This window comes from Nyctereutes procyonoides, unplaced genomic scaffold (genome assembly GCF_905146905.1).
Source record: "Nyctereutes procyonoides isolate TBG_1078 unplaced genomic scaffold, NYPRO_anot_genome, whole genome shotgun sequence".
Lineage (NCBI taxonomy): Eukaryota > Metazoa > Chordata > Mammalia > Carnivora > Canidae > Nyctereutes > Nyctereutes procyonoides.
In genome coordinates, this window is record NW_026575042.1 from 9,905,447 (window position 1) to 9,927,990 (window position 22,544).

The 22,544-nt window shown below is 40.5% G+C and overlaps 1 protein-coding gene across 3 annotated transcripts in view; it reads left to right on the forward strand.

Moving 5' to 3' along the window:
• MYRIP (myosin VIIA and Rab interacting protein) overlaps positions 1 to 22,544 on the forward strand; it is a 365,531-nt gene that overhangs the window by 155,746 nt on the left and 187,241 nt on the right. For 2 of the 3 annotated variants that reach the window (XM_055321757.1, XM_055321756.1), the window contains exon 3: positions 525 to 746. The exons of the other annotated variant lie outside the window; for it this stretch is intronic. In XM_055321757.1, coding sequence (XP_055177732.1) covers positions 525 to 746 — 222 coding nt within the window. The remainder of the gene's footprint in view (positions 1 to 524; positions 747 to 22,544) is intronic. 3 annotated transcript variants of the gene reach the window in all.

The following is a 22,544-nucleotide window of genomic DNA, read 5'->3' on the forward strand; positions in this document are numbered from 1 at the left end:
TTGATTCAGTTCTGAATCACTAGTGCTTGGGATTTGTCCATCATCCAGAGAATCTTTATTGACTTACATTGATATGAAAGCTTTTAAAATCCCTGGGTGCTTCCGTTTCAGGGGTGTTAAATAAGACCAGGGCCACATTTATCCTATTCCCAGCAGGGCTGTTATGAGGATTAATGTTTGAGCATAGATGATCTTCTGCTACTTTAAAAAGGCATTAAGTTAAAGGTATTATTTTCCAAGGATGTGCTTAGTTTTTATAATTTTATCTCAACCTATTGTCTGAAATATTAGTAATCAGGCTTATGTGATTTCTCATAGAAAACATGACATGCTGAAGTGCACAAAAATTAATCCACCATCAGGGTTCCTTTCTGGATATCATGTCAAGCAATTGGTCTTTCAGAGTTTATCATTTTGTGGGAAGATCCTACATAGTGGCTTGGCTTGTAGGTGGCCCAGGTGGATGCTTTATGGAGAGCGTCCTGACGTGGTGTGCTATTTCTCTTTCCCTCCCGGTTGCCCAGCGAGATGAAGCAGAAGCTGGCTGAGGAAGGCAGCAAGTGCAGCATCCTCTCAAAGCACCAGAAGTTCGTGGAGCACTGCTGCATGCGCTGCTGCTCGCCCTTCACCTTCCTGGTCAACACCAAGCGCAGATGTGCCGACTGTAAGTTCAATGTCTGCAAGAGCTGCTGCTCCTACCAGAAGCATGAGAAGGTGTGGATCTGCTGTGTCTGCCAGCAAGCCAGGTGAGTGGCCAGGGGGACTCAAGAGAGGCACTCTCTTCCTTTAGCCAGACAGAAGCAGCAGAGATTGCCTGGTCAGCAGAGTACTTACCACAGTAGAGATTACCAGTGTGTAGGACACCATGTGACCTTCACAAAGAGAATGAGGGAGGGCTCTGCTTCTTGTCATGTCATTCATTCATTCATTCCACAGGTGTGTGCTGGATTCTTAGGAATTATGCTGAGTGCAAGAACACGGTGGTGGACCAGGCAGTTTGCTTAGGGGGGGTGATGAATGCTTGAGTGTTGATCATGATATAGACTGATATGGGCCTGACCAGTTCACCTGTTGACTGTGGGGATGCAGAGCAAGGAGCCACTAGCTCTAGGGCTTGGAAAAAGCTTCATAGAAAACAAGAAATAAAGACAGGATGGTAAAACATGAAAAGGAATTACTAACGTGAAAAGGGGTAGGGATGAGGGTCTCCATGTGAAGGAAATGGCTAGCATGGAGTCTCACAGAGATAGTGTTTTTATTCTCCCTTAGTGACTGCCAGAGCATTTCTTTGATACACTGAGTATTTGGAAACTAAGAAGTTTGATAAGTTAGGGTCTGATTTTTGTTGCTTGGAATTCTTAAATTGTTGCTGATCCTAGCATCTGCAAAACACATTTGTATTCATTGCATCTTTCCATAATGCCTTTCACTGTGAGCAAGACAGAGACTGGCTGGTCCCAAGAACACATATAGGAGCTCCTGCCTCCCTTGTCTTTTCCTCCCTTTGTTCCTCCTACCTTGTTTGCTCACTTATATTCTTTAATTTATCAAGGCCCAGCATTTTCCCATAAAGTTAGTTAACGGAGATGACTGCTGAGCTCCCTTGAGATCCCCAGGGACTCAGTCTCTGAGCTATAAAGAAACCAACTGAAGCAGATGTGGTCTGTTGTCCAGGACGGGGTGATGGCCAGGTTCTGCATATGACTTTCAGAGCAGGGAACCTCTCCAAGTTCCCATATACCAGCTGGGTAAGAGGAGAAGCCCTGTGACAGCAAAGGGAGGGAGGAGACTTTAATTGTAGGTGAACCTACAATTATGGTTGGGAGTGGATGATGCAAACAGATTTGTTCCATGTCTTCCCTTTCTCAGTAAAGGTGGGTTAAGATCAAATGCATGCATATAACAAGTGAGTTGGATGTTGGAAGAGATTATGTGCAGTAGACATTCTAGATGTTGGAGATCCAGGCTTTTGAGCTGGGTTCTGATAATTGATTTGTGTACTTCCAACCAGTGCATTGTGCATTTTGCTCCAACCATACTCAATCTCACCTATGTGGACCTGAGGAAAGTAGATGGTCAGGTTCATCCTGGGCTGGGCAGTTTTGAAAGACAGGGTTTGGACCAGATGCAAAGGTAGTAGAGTTTCAGATATTTAAAATGTAGACATTAGAATGATAGACTAATCTGGATAGAGAAGGAAGGAAAGACAAAAAGGAGATGTAAATGGTTGGAAGTAAATGAAGATGTCATTCAGCTGGAAGTACCTGGTAAAGTTGAAGAACTGTCACCACGGGGGTACTTAGCAGAGAAAATTTGTGTAGGAGAAAAGATGTTTGAAGTAGGGGTTTCCGAAGCAGATCCATTGGATGGTGAAAGTGAGCGTAGAAGGCTGAGGTCTAGCTGAGGAAGGCATGAGATGGAAAGGCAAATGCACATGGATTCTGTAGGGACCAGGTTGATGGCAGAAGTATGGAGGTGGAGACTAACCCATGGGTGACACAATTTTCTTGAGTGAGGAGAACTAGCAGGCCAGGAGGTGACAGAAATAAGGAATGGAAGAGCATGGTGTGGCTGAATGTCACGATTGTGCACCCAGCAAGCTTGGTGGGTCTTACACAGCATTGGACTCAAACATCTGCCATGGCACCACCGTCTTGCACCCATATTAGTGACCAGCCTAATCCATAGTGAATGCCTCAAGGACAGAGACCCTCCCTGTCTTCAATTCCAGTTGCAGCGCAAGAGCCTACAAAAGGCACACAAATCTTTGTGAGTTGAGTAACAGAACAGGACAATGTTCCAAAGCAGCCAAATGCATGGTACAAAAGAGGCTTCGGAAATTTTAAAGAGAAAAGGATCAAGAGAGTATAGGGTGTTAATGAGGTTTTCTGGAAGATGAGAGGACCCCAGATGGAACTCATGTTGGGGAGAGAAATCACCGGGCATTCTTGGAAAAGGTATGCCAATAGCAAAAAAGATCCCCCAGGGTGTGCAGAGGGCCTGGAACAGACCATTCTTTGTGGTGGCATGTAGAATTAGGAAAGTTTAGGTAAAGAATTTGGGTTTGATCCTCAAGGGGTTATGGCATCATTGAAATTTCAAACCCTAGCAGTTATTAAAATATGCTATTCTTTACCATCAATGTATTCACCCACACACAGAAGGAAATACTAGTACTTGCATGATCTTGTTTCTTACAGTTTTTCTCTATGCCTCTTCTCAGTGGATCAGAAAAATTCTCCAAATCTACTATGGTTAATAGCCATAAGACATGCCGTCACAGCCTTTTGACCCCACATACCCTGAGTTGTGTGTCTGGGTCTATTATCAGTTACAACTAAATCATATGTTGCTTTCATCAAACAGCAGCGTATTAAGTGAGCGCTACACTACCTTGAGATCATATCACTTATATATGGAAGAACCTTGCTCAAAAGCCAGTCTTCTGGTAAAATACTGTGCTATTTCACTTATATTAGATTGTCTCAAGCAATAGTCAGATATCGAAAGGGCAATAAATGGTTTGTAAGGCTATATTTTAAATTTCTATTTCACATTGCTAACCACCTAATGAGGAGGCAGTTGGCTTAGGTAAACCCATTAAACTAAATGTTGCATCATTTCCATGTCAACATTGCATGACAACTCCCTGAGCCTTGGAAGGGCATCAGAAAATAAAGAACCATTCATAGAAGGATACCTTGAAAGATATCCGAAAAACTAATCTACCTTTGCTTATTAGTTTTTAAAGAGAGAGGAGGATTACTGAGAAGTCATCTACATTCAGTGTGTCTGGAACAGATAGAGCACATCCACACTTGTTTAATCAAAGTTGGCAGAAGGAGAATACTGAGGAAAAGTTGGAAATTTTGCTGTTTCATCATGTCATGTGGAGACATTTCTGGGAGTCGTAGGATTGTAATATTGATGGAAAAGTGAAGCTCATTCTCTATTTTACTCTAGTTCAATATGGGAACCTATCTAGGGAAAAATCAGCAGTGTGGCAGGTTTTTCTTCTAGAAATTTCTCTAAGGCCCAATTTGGTAAAGAAGTATGTCTGGGGCCAAAGCACCTCAGTTATATGACTTGTAGGCTGACAGTCTTTCATATTTTGAAGGATGCCTCAGAAGCTTTATTTTACTTATGTGGTCGGGCTGTATAACTCAGCACTACGTAACAGCCACAGCCAAATTCATCATGTGAAGCATTTAAGGACTACTTTGACTTGAATCATGTATGAAAAATTTCTGATTAATATCAGCTTGTAAAGCCTGTCCAGTTTCTTGAAACAGAAAAAAAAATAGTTTAAAACAGATTGTTTAGAATTTAAATACAGATTTTACTTGGCAAAAGCTGGTGCCACACTGGAGGATGGCATTGTGGGCACTATGGTGCCATCCACATTGTTCATCAGTTTCTCTGCTCACTGCTGCAAACTGAGATTCACCTCTTGGTTTAGAAGTGATTTATTTTATTGTGGATATTTGTCCAGTAGATTCATATTCAAGCAGTTGGATTTAAAACCACTGTATACATGAGAATCTATGAAGAATACATTGTGTTTGTGTGTGTGTGTGTGTGTGTGTGTGTGTGTGTGTGAAATCTCAGTGAAATGCTTGATAGCAGCTCTGTGAAGTTACAGAAGTAACGACTTTTGTGAGGCCACATTCAGACCCATATTTCATTGTCCACTGACCACAATGTACATTTTCTTTCCTACATAAATTAGTCCCATTTTTGCTGCATTGATTTAGCTTTAAGCTGTTTGTCCAGAGGCAACCATATGCATATAGAGCCATGAATAATTATAAGAATTCTTGTCCACAAAAAATTAAGGAGCTAGGAGTTGAGTGAGGGTAGACATTCATGCAAAAATATTAACAAATTGCATCAGAAATAAATGACTGTATCAGGCACCTGGGCCTGTCTATGGTGTAGTTCTAAATGAGCAACTTGGGTTAGAAATGTAGGGTTCATCAGGAAAGACCCAGATAGTGTCTAATCTCTGTAAAACTGGTAGAATTTGTAAATTCAGATTTCTTCTCTTTTGTTTCATGTCCTAGTCTTCTGTTTGGTTATTTATTACAATAAAAGTATTTTAATTTTAAGTGAAAACTCCCTTTTAATGGTCATTGCTATAATTATGATCAGCGGGTTAGTTCATCATCCATTCTTTTGCTTCATATGTTTTCCATTAGGCTATTTTTGTGAGGCAACTGGGTGGTTCAATCGGTTAAGCATCTGACTCTTGGTTTTGGCTCAGGTCATGATCTCAGGATGGTGAAATCAAGCCCCATTTGGGGCTCTGGCACTCAGCATGAAGTCTACTTGGCCCTCTCCCTCCCCCTCTGCTCCTTTCCTTCTGTCCCTCCCCCCTGTGTGTGCACACACGCTCGTATACACGCTCTTTCAGATAAATAATAATATATTTTTAAAAAGCAATTTTTGAAAAAAAAAACAATTTTTGTTGTCATTTTAGAATTTTTAACTTTAACTTTGGAAAATAGATATTAGATGAATTTATTAGAAAATGAATGATGGATTCTTTATTTTGAAGGTTATAAAGCCAATGGGCTACTACTGAATCATTCCCTTTGTCATATATATATGAATTTATCTTTCAACAATTTATTGTATAGATTTGTTCAAACATCATAAATAAGGATGTATAGTAGTTGCATTTAAGATACTCTGCAGGAGATAAAACTTTGAGAGTGAGCCCAGACCTTGCTAAACCATTGTCATTTGGGGTTGAATTGGTTCCAGAATAATGCTCTTATTATTCTTGAGAACAAATGGTCTTCCTAGTTATCTGCTTCATTATAAAAATTGTTCTCTCTGATTTTTTAAAAGATTTTATTTATTTATTCATGAGAGAAATATATATAGAGAGGCAGAGACATAGGGAGAGGGAGAAGCAGGCTCCTCAAAGGGAGCCCGATGTGGGACTGGAGCCCAATGTGGGACTTGATCCTGGGACTGGGATCACACCCTGAACAGAAGGCAGACGCTTAACTGCTCAGCCACTCAGGTGTCCCTGTTCTCTCTGATTTTTGTCACTATGTGCTGTTATCTTTAACATTGACCGATTTGGGAGATTGTTGTCAGGGAATGTGAAAAAAAAAATTATCCTTGGAATTGAAATCAAAACACATATTCTCATTATACCTGTGCCATTTGCTTTGTTTTTTTTTTTCTGAGACAACTTTAGGCTTCATTTAACTTGGAGTTGAATATCCTTTACTTGTATTCAATCACTTATTCCTTGAGTATTCACATGGTCTACATGATCATAAACTAGCATTCTACCCTTTTGGTATAAACTCCACAGTATGTTTTAGAGATACACCAGTGGATTCGCAATATCCCTAAAGAAGATACAGTATTAAAAAATCATCACTATGGAATAAGGCCGTTCACAGGTGAGCAAATATATGTGAAGATACTGAACCTCACTAGAAAGCAAGGCAACAGAGATATATGCTTCAAGTAGTTTTGTTTTTCTCATCAAATTAGTGATTTTTTTTCATCATTCTGCTCAGTGTTGACAAGGGTAGATTGAAATCATCCACTGCTGGTGGGATCGAAATAGGCATAGCCTTTTACCAACATGTATCAAGAGCCTATAGCATGTCCAAGCCCCTGAACCCAGTAATTTCATTTTTGAAAACCTATACCTGAAGAGAAGATGGAATATTTTTTAATATGTAAAAACGAGATGTATGGAATTATTATGTTTTTTTAAAGGTTTTATTTATTTACCCATGAGAGACACAGAGGGAGAGAGGCAGAGACACAGGCAGAGGGAGAAGCAGGCTCCATGCAGGGAACCCAACATGGGACTCGATCCTGGGTCTCCAGGATCATGCCCCAGACTGAAGGTGGCACCAAACTGCTGAGCCACCCGAGCTGCCCTGGAATTATTTTTAATACAAAAACAGAAGTAATCTAAATGTCCAACAGTAAAACAGTGGAAATAAATTAGGGCATATTCAACTTGATGGAATATGATAAGGCCTTTAAGGAGGAGATGAGCACTGGATGTTTACTGTATGTTGGCATGTTGAATTTAAATAAAATTTAAAAAAATAAAATAGCATATGTATTATATTAGCATGGGTAAATTCTTCCATTAAAATGTTAGATTAATAGGGCGCCTGGGTGGCTCAGAGGTTGAGCTTATGCCTTTGGCTTAGGGCGTGATCCTGGGGTCCCAGGATCAAGTCCCACATCAGGCTTCCTGCATAGAGCCTGCTCCTCCCTCTGCCTGTGTCTCTGCCTGTTTCTCTCTCTGTGTGTCTCTCATGCATAAATAAATAAAACTTTAAAAATAAATAAATAATAAATACATAAATAAATAAATACAATGTTAGATTAAAAACAATAGTGCTGGGATCCCTGGGTGGCTCATCCGTTTGGCGCCTGCCTTTGGTCCAGGGCGCAATCCTGGAGTCCCAGGATCGAGTCCCGCGTCGGGCTCCCGGCATGGAGCCTGCTTCTCCCTCTGCCTGTGTCTCTGCCTCTCTCTCTCTCTCTCTATGTCTATCATGAATAAATAAATAAAATCTTTAAAAAAAATAATAGTGCTACAATGTACATGTAATATAATTGCTATATAATAAAAGAAATAGAATAAAGACTGAAAGGCAGTTTACACTCATCAATGCTGTTAACATTGATATTGGGAGATAACATATGGATAATTTTTCTCTTACCTCTGTTTTCCATTTAGGTTTCAAATTTACCACATTTTACACATATGCTTCTATAACCAGGTATACATAAAACAAACATAAAGAAATCTAGGATGTGCTCCTTTCTCTCCTTCCCATTCCAAATACTACCCCCATCACCCCATTGTTGTTCTTCCTCCAGCAGCCCCCCTGCATTACACCACAGAGCTAAAACCACCCAGGTTCCCAGGGAAAATGGAACCATCAAAAGGGACTTGTATTTTGAAGTTCCAAATAATGGGCACTTAAGATTGTAGATATCAGCCTGTCAATAATAGATCTCCATAGAGACCATGACTGAAGCACCCAGTCTGATCGTTGTCAGAGTGACCTGAATCATGAAGCATTTGGGAATTTTGAGAAATGTAAATTGCCCCAGTGAAAGCTAAACATCTATTTTCTGGTCTCCGATTTTTTCTTACTATCAATAGATTACATAGCAAATATATTAGGAGTGCCTGTTATGGGCATGGGATTGAATTTGCCTTTTCAGATGAGTTATTTCATGTAACCCTTTCAAGAACTCTGTGAGAGGGCAAGATTAGCCCCAGTTTAGAGGCAGGGAGGTCTGAAACTTGGAATGACCAACTGGCTAGCCAAGGTCACTTAGTCGGCCCCAAGTTCAGGACTCTCTTTACAGGCTCCCCCAGGAACACAGCCTGAGTCCTTGGGCCCCATTCCTTCAGCTTCCCAGCAGGCCTGCTTGCTCAGCCAGCTACTGGGACCCTACTTTTAAGTCTGTGGAGGCCGCAGACAGTCTGTGCTCCAGTGTTAAAGGGGTAGTGTAGATTTCTGTTCCTCTTGAAGGCACTGTGTGTCTATAGGCAGTTAACTGGGCACTCACACTTCCTGTGCAGCCATAGCAATGAGGACAGCCTAAAACACGGGAATGAATATCAGGGAGGAAGAGTAAGGTACCACATGATATTCCCTTCCCTTTGGTACTCTGAGCTCCTCACGGCCCTCTTAGCTGAGGCCTTTCACTCTCACAGGTATCCTGTCTGAACCACCAGGGTTGAGTGGGTACTATATCCACTGAATGACTGATTCTCTAAAAGCCTGCCTTTTAAGGGAAAATACAGACTATGACATTGTGTGACACTGAGCATTAAGAGCATGAACTAAATCTTTGAGATATTTTGGTAAACCATTGGCCTCTCAGCACATCTTTTAATAGGTTTAAAAAAGAGAAGAAAGATTTACTTCGACAAACAAAGCTTAGTAGGCTTTTGATTAAATCTGTAGTGTTCACAATGAGCATTTAGGATACATTTCTAGGCTGATAACCATGGTTTTTTACTAACATGTTTGTTGAGATAAGGAGCTGTGACAGCTAATTTTATGTGTCAGCATGGCTAGGCCATGCTCCCCAGGTATTTGGTCAAACAGTAGTCTAGATGTTGCTATGAAGATATTTTTTAGATCATATTAACTTTTAAATCAGTAGATTCTTAGTAAAGCAGATTACCCTCTATAATGTGTGAGCCCTGTCCAATCAGTTGAAGACCTTTGAGAAGAAAAGACTGAGGCTGACAGCCTTTAGACAATCTGCAACAGCCACTCTTCTCTGGGTCTCCAGCCTGCTGGTCTACCCTGCCAAAGATTTTGACTTGCCAGCATCCAGAGTCCTATGATGCAACTTCTTAAAATAAATATCTCCCTCAAGAGATGATGATGAAGATGATAGATAGATAGATAGATAGATAGAGAGATAGATAGATAGATAGATAGATAGATAGATCTCCTATTGGTTCATTTTTTTTCCTGAAGGAATGAGAACTAATACAGGGACTTTCAAGGAATGTAGGACAAGGCGAGATGGGAGATAGACAGAGAGAAGTGAAATGGGAGACCCTACTGTATATTCTCCTGCTTGGCCCCAGAGAGAGGAAGCTACAGGCAGAAACAAAGAAGCTGTTTTCACCGTGGAACATGGAACCCAAAAGTGTTACTCTGCAGCCTAGGGGACAGTGTATGATATAGACCTAGGGAGGGAGACATTCTCATTTGAGACAGAAGCTCAAACATAGGGAGGATTACTGGCCCTAGTAGCACTGAGGGAGGCTGGACAGTGATTTGGCATTTGCAAAGGAGAGAAGGGCCTGGTGGTAGAGAATCCTAAATCCAGTGGTTTCTCTACAACTGGACATTAGCAGGGATTAGAAAGGGGAAGCACCACCAGTGACCTCCCGGGAGACTTCCTAGGAGTCCAAAAAAGACCCAGGAGACACACTGTGGGTGGAGACTGATGTCCTTCCTGCTTTGTTCAGGAGGAGACACAGAACCCAGAACATCAGAATTGTAAATAAGATTACCACATATGTGTATCTTCCCTTAGGTGGGGAGCTTGGGGAAATTTGAGTTGCAGCAGTAATGCAGGCATTGATTTAGGCAAAGCAGGAAAAAAAGAAAACTTGGGATATGAAAAAGTGGAAGATGAACCACCTCAGTCAATAAATGGGCCCATGACCCTAAAAATGCCAATCTGAACCTCTCTGGAAATTTGAATCTTGGGTACAGCAACACATCAACTGAGGCAATTAGAGCTGAGTCATCCCAAGATAGGTGACAAAATGATGAAGGGTGTTGATGTTCCCATTACTGAGATCTCTGATGCTGCTGCCTCAGGTCTTAGATATTCAACTTTTCCCTCGATTCTTTAAGCCATCAGATCTTTTCATTAAGTTACCTTTTCAAAGAAGTCATCCAGATTTCATTCTTGCTGTTTAAAACAGAACCTAGGGGCACCCTGGGTGGCTCAGCGGTTTAGCGCCACCTTTGGTCCAGGGCGTGATCCTGGAAACCCAGGATCGAGTCCCAAATTAGACTCCCTGCATGGAGCCTGCTTCTCCCTCTGCCTGTGTCTATGACTCTCTGTGTCTCTCATGAATAAATAAATAAAATATCTACAAAAAATAAATAAAACAGAACCTAAAGAATTGTAACTGGTACGTAGACATAATAAAATCAGAGCTGCAAGATAGAAATTTTAGGCCAAGGAGAAGAGGCATGTGACCATCCTGACATGGGACTGAAAAGGGGATATTTTTGTTTTTTGCATGTTTTCTAATCTTCCACACTTAAATGTGTTGTCTTGAAACTAGCAGGTCTAGCCAATAATTCAGTGTGATCTTCAAGAAAAAGAGTTCACAAATTTCTAATTTTCTAAAATCCCTGTTGCATAACAAACAGAAAGGGTTTCAGCTATACATTAATTCAATATGTACTAGGAAGAGAAGAGCTGATCTATGAGAATAGAGGAAGATGTGAGGGTGTAAGTGATGTTTGTGTATAGGCCAGGAGTGCCACAAACATGTCCTTGTACATAACGGCTGAGCATTATCCCCTTTTGTAGGTTAGGTGATTTCTGCTTCTTTAGTTTCAACAAAATTGAAGGAGGACCTAAATGACCGCTAAAAATAATATTGAATCCTAGATTGCCATGTGATTTCAGGCATATAACTCAGATGGAGTTCAAAGTTGAAGGACATTACTATAAAAAAAAAACTGCTTCTGTTCCCATCTATAGGAAAAAATTTCCTCAGAGTTTAGTTTTTAATAAGAACACATAAAATGAGTGCTAAACACAATCTCATTCAAATAATAAATATCCATCTGTGCATAAAGGAACCAATAAAAATGCCACCTCACTACAAGACACATTTTCAATAAATAAATGTATGTTTATGTTTCTTTACTATTTATCAGAATTTGAATATATGTGTGAGGGGTCTTTTTTGTATTCCAATAGAACTTTATGAGCACTGAAAGTTGAATTTCATGCAGTTTTCATATGCTATGAGATATTGTATATTTATGTTCTTGACCAAATTGTATCTTAATAATCAGAATTGATAACTAAACCCAAGATAAATATTTTGACACTTTGAGCTTCAAGGCTCAAAAGTTAATTAAATTCAATTTATTGCACATATTTCTGTGACAAAGAATGATATCAGGGTGATAAATAATACATAAACATAAAAATATGTGACATTAAAATGAAATTCTGAAAGGGAAGTAGAGTGGGATAGAAATATCTATTCAAGGAGAGAAATGAAAAATGTTAATATTCTGGCTGTTAAAGAAGTCAGCAGACAGTGGCCAGATTATAAATATTTTTGTATCTGTGAACTACATGGTCTCCACTGTAACTATTCACATCTGTTCTTTTAGTTGAATAAGCCATGGACATGTACATAAACCTGGCTGTGTTCCGGCAAAACTCGTTATAAAAACAGGTAACAGGCCAGATTTGGTCTAGCAGTCATGCTTTCTCTCTGACTCTTCCCAGTCGGCTCAAGCATGAGTGTCTCATTAATCCAGGGCTTTTACAAAAACTGTGAAGGTGCAGTCTTTCTGCAGTTGGTCAGATTTCCTAGTTTAGAAATAGTGTCATTGGCAGGAGTGATTCCAAAGGTCCAGACACCTCTGCTCCTAACTGGCCCCTGCTCAGGTCCATAAATCCTTGAGCTTACCCATATTCCCTATAACTCGAGCTCATTTAGGTCCCCAAAACACCTTCTTGTGCTCTGCGCCTTATCCATGAGCACTTTTCAGCAACACCAGAGCTTTCAGCTTGGGCTTTTTGTTTAGGGACATGAACAGTTTCTAGAGCAAGTGAAACTAAGAATGCATTGTCTTATATCCATTGATCCTGGCCAAAATATGCAGGACAATCTTTTTTTTTTTCCTGTCTATAAATGAGATTGAGGCCAAGAGGCTTAAGGGACTCACCTAAGTTTACACACTTGTTGGATGGTAGACGAAGACTCAGCAGCCACTGTTAAGACACAGGAAGCTGGGACCCAGCACTGGGATCAGCTCCTGGCACATAATAGGCTACCAGTTGTTGGTGGTTGAAATTGTGAAAGAATAGAGAAACCCAGGCCTGAACCCCAGCATCCCTCAACCAATACTCTGCCAAGCTGTGTGATGAGAAATAGCCGTACCCGTCACAGATCAGTTTTCTTCAGAAGAATCATATCACTGAGAATGAGACAATGAAGGATTAACTGTAATTACTGATGCAGTTACTGGAGATGCCTTTGAACAATCTTGGGAATCAAGATAGGCTAGGAGAAGCTAGCTAACTTTGAGAATTTTCATTCAGAAACATTCATTCCAAATACACTTAATAATGTCCATTACTGCTGCCAAATACTGTGTTTTACCATGTGATTTAACAATAAATAATACACAATTCTTGACACATGGAGCTCATAGTTGAGAAACTGGAGTGTGTCGGTGCAGTAACCAAAACTTACAAGCATGTTTTTACAATGTAATTAATTGTTGTAAGTGCTAGAATTCACATTAAAAAGTTGTGATTGGAGAAAGAAACGACCATCAGGGTATTATGCTGAGTGAAATAAGTCAATTGGAGAAGGACAAACATTATATGTTCTCATTCATTTGGGGAATATAAATAATAGTGAGAGGGAATAGAAGGGAAGGGAGAAGAAATGGGTAGGAAATATCAGAAAGGGAGACAGAACATGAAGACTCCTAACTCTGGGAAACGAACTCTAGGGGTGGTGGAAGGGGAGGAGGGCAGGGGGTGGGGGTGAATGGGTGACAGGCACTGAGGGGGGACTTGATGGGATGAGCACTGAGTGTTATTCTGTATGTTGGCAAATTGAGCACCAATAAAAAATAAATTTATTATTAAAAATAAATGAGTAAATAAATAAAAATAGGAAAAAAAAGAAAAGAAACCACCATCAATTCTGGCTTGAGAAATCTGAGAAAGCTCTACAGAGGTCAGGATCCTTAAGAAGCATCTTGGAAAATAAGGAGACCACCAAAAAGACTGGGTGGTGAGCAGGGGAGGATATTGTAAATCAGAGTGGACCCTATCTTTTAGCATAAAGGGAATTACCAAAAAGCAAAAATATCTACAGATCACTTCTTCCAAATTTTATTTTTAATAGAGAAAAGCATTATCTGCAACTGTATTGAGCATTCTTTTGTCATTGTCCCCTAAAAACCTAAAGGTTTTTCTTTTCCTTTTCTTATTTTGGGGGGAGAGGGCTGGCGTTGAAGGTTGACATTTCAGAGATACCATCACAGGTGTGATAGGCACTATCTGGTTGTGGTGCTTTGGCACCAGATGCGTCTTGAGCATGGCATGTTGGCACAGAGGTATGCTACGGGCCAGAGAAACAAAACATAAAGCTGTGGCTTGGGTGGAGAGTAGCTGAATGGATGATAAAGAACATGGCAATGTGCTGGGGACTAGAAGATGAGGGACAATGTATAGCAAGGTTAGGATGTTAAGTACTCTGCAAACAAATACCACCAGCCACCACTCCCACCTGCTCTTTCGCCAGCCCTATTGAGTGTGAGAAGGCTAGAAGCAAGCATATTTTCTTGGGCACTAGTTTTCCAGACATGGGGCGTCAGGGGCAGGGTAGGGCCCCTTCATCTTTCCATACTCTGCCCTGGCTGTGCACTGTGTGCTCTACAACCTTGTCCTCATCCTCATGCAGAGCAGGAGTGGGCAGTGGGACAGCCCTGGCCTCAGTGCTGGGAGAGAGAAGCCCCTTAGGAAAGGCTTGCTCGGGGTAGGTGCCTGGGTGACCAAGTGTGATTAGATTGATCAGCAGTAAGAATTTTGTTTTCTCTGGTCTTAAACTAGGTTTTGGACCTTCCCTTAAGCCAGTAAGACTGTAGTTGTTCATTGGTGCTCTGGGTGGGCTGCGACCAGAGCTTGAAACTCCTTGAGATGTTGAGAAAACCACAGGTGGTTCAGCATAACTAGTGTGCAGAGTGCCTCTGGGATGTCTGGGTAGGAGTCAGAAAGCCAGGACATAGGTAGCCTCTGGCTCTTTAGAGAACATCTGTGGTTCTGTGGACATCAGCAGCAGTGCTTCCAGAACTACGCATGGCCATTCTTTCTGTCTCTGGGATATAACTCCACATGAACATGGTTGAGGCAGTGGACACTTCCCTTGCCACCCCCATATATATCTTGTGATTCAGCTCCCTCCTGACACTGTTCCTACTACAATTAACAGTTTCACTATCATTTTTCCTGGTAGAGAAGATAGAACTCGTGGGCTCAGTTTTCAGCTCAGTACCTGTTGACATAAGACCTTCAGCTTCAAGCTAGAGGCCTCCTCCCTCCTTCCTGACCCCCTCCAAAACAACAAGAACCTTCCTTGTTGTCTGACTCGTGAATCTTCCTCCGGGTTCTCTGAGCTCATGTTTTCTCTGCTGGAAGAATATGGCCATTCTCCCAGATGCCATAGGGGCAAGCTTTATTTAGGGAGAATTTTATATAACAACCACTTACATAACGCTGTGTGCTAGGCATGCTCTAGAATTATTACAAATATTAACTCTTTTAATATTCGTAATGGTGTATGAAGTGGGTACTGTCATTTGTCCCACTTTATGTACCAGGAAACGTAAGCATGAAGAAGTTAAATGACTTAGGTTGAATAGATTGGATTTTATTAAACAGCTTTGGTTCAATAGATGATATTGGATTGGCTGAAAAACCATAGCACATCATAAATCCAGCAGGTTGGGTACCTTACTGATATGAGTCAGTCTGTGCCATGTTGGAAATAGCACAGATGCTAGAATTACATATCTGAGTTCAAATCCACCACTCACTGCCAAGGGAAAAGGATAATAACACCCTACCTTTGGAGTTGTGAGAATTTAATTGAAGGAACCTTCTTCAGTGCCTGACATTTGGGTGTTTAGTGAATGTCAGTTACTATTATTATGACTGCTGTTGTTGATGTCATGATCATAGCCTGGCTGGCTTTTCTAGGGACCCTAAGGAACAGCTCCCTTAGCAATGGTGGAGCACACTGTTATTGACTTCCCCAACCTCCCACTCCCGACCCTCTTCTTCTCTCCTGCCCCACCTCATACACCAGCCTCTTTATCTACTGGATTCTAGTGGCTGGGCTCTGGATGCACAGGAAGAGTCTCAATTAAGATTTCCAAGAAGCCTAAACAAAGACCTATGGCAAAGGCTGCCTTGAGCCAGTGTGTTCTTCACATTTTTCCTCAACTGACTTATCCCCACAGGCTTATTACTGAGATTGTATTTTGGGTTAAGGCAACTGATCTCTCAAAATGACTGAGTTTCACAGAAGATAATTGAAAACTCTCTTTTCTAACACAGCAGAGCTCTTGAGTGGAATGGAACAGCCATGAGCAGCTGTAAGTGTTAGCTTAGGCAGGTTATATCTGCCATTGGCTAATTAGAAAGGAGAAGGTTGCTGACCCAGCACAGGTACCAAGTGCCTTGGTGGTCCTAGTGTGTCCTGCTCAGGGACACCAATGACCACTCTCATACCATCCATAATTCATTCTTTCTCTAACACAGTGCACAGTGGTGCACACATAGGGTGATGGAACCTAAGTTATATCAAAAAGGTGATGATCCTCTACACTGGAAACTTCCATTAATAGGAAGCCCAGCTCTCTCTGTGTGTGTGTGTGTGTGTCTCTCATGAATAAAATAAAATCTTTATTAAAAAAAAAAGGGAAACCCAGATTTTTCATCTCTTGGCAGCACCTCCCAGAGGAAGGGATTAGTTTGGCAATCTCTCAAAGTACTTTTCAACCCTACATTCATTCATGTGGTCTGCATCCGACAGATCTGGCTTTGAATCCTGGATCAGCCATGTTTTTGCCATGTGACTCTGGGCAAGTTATACAATCCTTTTGAATTTGGAAGTTATGAGAGTTTCCTCAAAAACTACTATAACCAAACATAAATCACTTAGCAACACTTTAGCTACAATAAAAAGTAGTTCTTATTATGTTGTTTTCATTTTGAGCTTGTTAAATAGCTATTTCCTTTACTTTATAAAATATTAAACACAGTATAATTGCTTATGAACATCAAGGCACAGCAAAGATAATTTAGTTTTAATATTATTAAATTTAATTTAATTCTTATAGTTTCTTTCCCAGCATTGACCAAGGCAGTTAAAGATATTACCACTCAACAAATAAGGACACTTGTCCACTTGTCCACTTGTCCTTCTGAAAGATTTCATAGGATCATGCAGTGAATGTTCCAGGTTATTGACTCAAATCATTTAATAGCCTTAAGTATACATTACTTTAAATTTTAGTGCCCCTAGGAACTAAAAAAAATGTGCACAACATTCATATAAACATCAGGTAAAACTATTTTACTGTATACATTTCATTTTTTCTGCTCAAATAAAATGTTTAATCATCAGGCTAAGTTATACAGCTGATGATTTTTAGCTTGGCAATATGGATGTCATCTTTAATAGCCAATGTTTCTTAATTTACTATGTAATAACAAAGTTATACAAAGAGAATTAAAAATTATTTGGTACATAATTATGGATTCATCACCTAAATTTTGAACTAAAATATTACCTAGCCTAATGGAAGCCTCTGAGTATCCCCCCTTAATTATATCTTCCTCCCTTACTCTGAAGATAAACACTATTTTTAAAAATATTTGTTTATTTGAGAGAGATAGAGAATGAGTGAGAAGGGCAGAGAGAGAGAGAGGGAATCTCAAGCAAACTCCATATAATGCAGAGCTTGACCCAGGGTTCAATCTTACAACCCTGAGATCATGACCTGAGCCAAAATCAAGAGTCAGACACTGAACTGATTGAACCACCCAGGTGCCCCCATTGTTCAACTTTATTATATCTACTCGTGTTACATGTATGGTTCATTTATATGGTAGAGATAGTGTTCATCAAATATCTTATATGCTCCCTATATTTTACAGCCTCCTTTGCAGGTAGACCAGAGACACACAATTGATTTTGGACAAGCAACTCTGATCAGAAGTGTCACATATCATGCTCAAGTCAAGACAGTTAACTAGAGGACCTTCCCTCTTCCCCTTCAATGGTGACCTTAAAGGCCTTATGTTCAAGTTGTGCCGCTATAAGATGGCGAAGTCTTTGCCTGGGTCTCTAAGTGATTGTATGGAACAGAGCCTCCTGCCAAGCCACACTGAACATGTAATATGTGCAAAAACAAAAACAAAAACAAAAAACCCTTGTAGTTTTAAGCCAACTAAGATTTGGAAGTTAGTATATCAAAGTCTATTCTGTCCTAAACAATACAGCCACTTTTACTGCATATGGTACTCCTTTGTACAACTGCACCACAATCCCTTTTCTCCTGTTAAAGGATATTTAAATTGTTTCTCATTTTTAACTGTTATAAAACAATGCCGCCAGGACATTCTTACACATTTATATACATGCACAAGAGTTTTTCTAGGATACATAGCTAGAATTTATTTTTAAGTTGTAGGGTATATACATATTTCACTTTACTAGCTGTATCCCAAATGTTCTCCATCAGAATTACAACAGTCTATATTCCCATAATTGGCATAATAAAATCCCTGTCACATCCTCACAGTTGGTATCAAAATGTATTTTTAGTTCTTGCAAATCTGATAGGTATAAAATGATGCTTTTAATTGTATTTTAATTATATTTTTAATTTACATAATATAAGTTAAGGTTTGATTGCATTTTATTTTACTAGTGAACTTATATATCTTTATATGTTTCCCAGTCATTTATAGTTCCTCTTTGATGAATTGCCAATTTGTAACTTTTACTGATTTTAATATTTATTTTCTTCTTTTTCTTAAAAACAAGTAGAAGTTCCTTTTACATTATGAATACCAATCCCTAATCTTTTATTTGTGCTGCCAATATCCTCTCCCAGACTGTGGCCTTGCCCTTCATTTTTTTGATAATCAGAAATTATAAATTTTAATGTAGTAAAATTTTTCAGTCTTTTCCTTTTCAGTTAGGAATTTGGATCTTTTGGGGGGCCTAGGTGGCTCAGTCAGTTAACCATACTATTCTTGATTTCAGCTCAGGTCATGATCTCAGAGTCATGAGATCAAACCCCACATTGGGCTCTGCACTGAACATGGAGTCTGCTTGAGATTCTCTCCCTCCCTCTACTTTCCCCTGACACCGATTCATGCACATGTATTCTCTCCAGGAAAAAAAAAAAAAAGAAGGAAATGTGAGTCTTTGAAAGAGATTCATTCCAGCTCTCAGGGTAGAAATATATTCTACTACATCTTCTTATAGAAGTTTTTGTTTGCTTTTACTGTCCAGTAGTGGTTCCCCTTTTCCTATGGTATCACTTTCCATAGTTTCAGTTACCTGTGGTCAACTGAAGTCTGGAAGCAGATAATTCTCCTTCCGACAAATTGTCAGAAGGTCAGTAGTAGCCTAATGCTCTGTCACAGTCCCTACATCATTCACCTCCCTTTATGTCCTCACATGGCATTTCATCATCTCACATCATCACAAGAAGGGTGAGTATAGCTCAGTAAGATATCTTGAGAGACAGAGACCACAGTAAGATAGTTTACTGTCATTAATCTCTTACTGTGCCTAATATATAAATTAAACTTTATCATAGGTATATATGTATAGGAAAAAAACAGCATATATAGGGTTCAGTACTATCTGTGGTTTCAGGCATCCACTGAGGGTCTTGGAATGTATCCCCCTCCAATAAGGAGGGACTGCTGTAACTCTCCAATCCACCCAAAACTGATTAAAGCCAAAGATTTGAGGTCATATGTCTCAATAACAGTTCAATGACAAATAAGAAAGCCAATGTACCTATTTTGAGCAGAAAGATTTTTAATATAGAGAATTAGATGCTTGTATATTGTTGACAGGGCTGGAGGAGCATACTCCAGACCAAGTTTCTAAGAAGGGTCCCAGGACAACCTGGAGAACTGACCTAGCAAAAGAATTGCTTCCTCTGCCAAGAGCAGGAAGCAGGAAACTTTCAGGAAGCCACAGAAATCAGGGATCTCCTTTCCACTTTTGGCTCCCAGATGACCCATCTCAGCCACAGTTCCTGCCAACATGTGGAGATCCCACATAGCCACCTTTCAGCACCACGAAGGAAGAACTTGGCTCTGGGACCTCTGCCACTGCTGCCACAGAAAAGCCAGATTCATACTTGCCAGCCTAGGAGGAGCACACGGCTGTTAGTCTTTATTTTACATGCAGATGGCATTGATGCTCATCATTTGCCCATTTTGGAGGTCATTATTTTGATTTTGAAACTTTCAGTGAGCTGATTGGTTTCATCATTAGGCTTTTGTTTTTTAAGAAAATTTTAAGAAGTGTCAGTATATACAATTCTGTGATCCCACTTTCTTCCCTCCCAGACCTTTACCAGTATTTGTGGTGAAGATTAGCACTGTTCACTGTTGATTCCAGCTCTCCTCTTTTCAGGCACATGGAGAGATGGCTCTTCTTCATCTTCTTGAGGATAGGCATGGCCATATGACTTACTCTGGCCAATAAAATATGAGTGGAAGTGACCCAATGTCCTGCAAATATTTTTAGTTTTCTGCATATTGTATTTTGACATCTTTAAAAAAAACCCTTTCTGGTTGGGGAGAGACTGCCTCTCCTAAGGCTAGCCATCTTTGGAGATGGCAAAGGGCCCAGCCTAGAGTGTGTCTTTGATATACAAACTAATCAACCCAGACTCTTGCCTCCTCTGTCTGGCTTACACATCCCAAAAGGCAGTGGTCCTCTGCCCTAATCATCCCAGGGCCAGGTGCTGCCAACTAGGGACCACTTCTGAAGCCCATATCCTGTAGAGATTATTCAAATTACCCAATCCTAAACTGTTCACCCTGCCCTGCGTTGCCTTTGGCGTGGAAACCCAAATAAAGGCTCTGGCCTAAGTTCTCCCCTCACTCCTGTCTTCTGCCTCCTGACCACTCAGATGTCTCTCCTGTGTGGCTCTGTGTGGTGTGCTGTGTCTCTTGTCTCTAGGACCTGTAAGTATAGTAAACTTTGTTTTTTCCTGAGTCTCTCCTTTGTCCTGTCTTGTGGCTGCACCTGACTGATCATCTCATAAAAGAATACAAGCATCCATATGTCGTTTTGGATAGAAGCATTCAGTTGCCTGCATGAGAATCTCTGGAGCTCTCCTTCCTTGTCTTGGAGGATGTGGAATCATGCATTGCTGTGGAGGTGCAGCACTGAACCTTTATGTGGAAGGCAGAGTCCCTGAAGAGGCTGATGGACCTAGAGCAGATTTTGCAAGATCACAGAGTAAAATTTTGAGAACAAGAGCCATTTAAAGGTGAGGGATGTTTGCGCTGATATCTAGTCTGGTCTGATCAATACACAACCCCACTGCTTTCTGGCACTGAGCTTCTGCTAGTCCCTAAGACTTGTCCATCCATCATTTTGTCGTCTGGATTCTATTGTCCAGTAGGTATTTTTTTGCAAGAAAGATTCACAAGTGACTCATTTAATTTGTTTTTTCATATTTGAGAATGTCTGTCTGATACTTTTCTACCTTCTTAACAACAATTTGCTCTAGTGCAGTGTCCTCAGGTCCCCTGTTTTTCATGAACTACAGAAGTTGCCCCATGAATGTCAGTAGATGTCCCTCTGGTGAAATTTCAGGCCAGATTGACATTTCCCCCATGTAGATCTCAAACGCATTTCTCTCTGATTGCCTAGATTTCTGTCTGTATCAATGAAGTTATAGCCTAACTACCATAAGGCTCGCTATAAGGCTCACACTTTTATTAAAATATAGTGTGCCTTTGTGATATGCAAATTCAATCTCTCATTCAGTTTAAATAAATTTTTGGCTATCATATCTGCAATGTATTTCTTTTGTTTCATTTGTTGCTCACTGAACTTCATGAACAGGAGTTATCCTTATATCCTTATATCCTTATGCCTTATATCCTTATGCCTATTCTCTTAAATTTTTAAGGGTGTCCTGGGGCCCTTCTTAGAAACTTTGTCATTTTCCTATGGGATTCATTCTGATTGCTACCCATCTTTTATTTAGGTCCATAATTTGACTATTGTCTGCTGTGTTCCTTTATGTTCTAATTTATTTAGTAGCTGTATAACAGTGGTGTTTTATCCTCAGTTTGTTTCTTTAGGTCCGTGGCCATCCTTCCGTATCATCCTCTTGTTTGTCTTTAAGTTCTTGAATACTTGTCTTGTTGAGTTCGTGTTCCTATTGAGTTTTACATTGTGCCAAATCCTCAAGGGTGGGGGGAGAGTGGGTTTCTTCTTTTTCTTGGGTTCTCTTACTGTCTAGACTGGGTTCTTTCTCTCCTTCTTATATGCTTTTTTTTTTTCCTCCCTCCCTCCCTTACTACTACATGTCCATAATTTTTCCTACCATCCTTCCCTGTGTTTTGTTCCCCTCGTTCTCTTTTTCTTTGCTATTTCTGTTTGCATAATTATGATCCTAATTCTTTTCACTGTGACTGGACTGAACGTGGGAAACGCTGTCCAGATCCTCTGTTTTATCCAATATAATGTGTTTGAATTTTCCTCCTTACTCCCCACACACACTTTACTTGACACCAGCCTGCAGATTTCTGTGGCCTTAGAGCATTGGGATGGTGCAAGGCAGCCTTGTCATTGAGGGATCAGCTTCTCTGCTGAGATTTCAGCTCATCTTCCAGCACTAGGTTTCTTTTCCTCTAAACAGGAGTAGATTTTTTCTCATGGTGGAGGGAGGAGATGGTCCTTCAGGTTTCAAACCATATGCCTATATTCAGCACAGATCCCAAGGCAGTGATGGGCACTGATGAATTGTCATGTGATGGAGATATGAGACTTGAATGGGGTTGCATGACAGAGGAGTCTTTTACAGCAGGGGTCTGTCCAGAGCTACCTGGGGGTTGCTGCTCAGAAGAGGAGAAGAGCAAGGGGACTCCTGGGGGAGAGGAATGTCCCCCCGGGGCACTGCAAGACTCAGGGTCAGAGAACTCTGGAAGGCCATAGCAGCTTG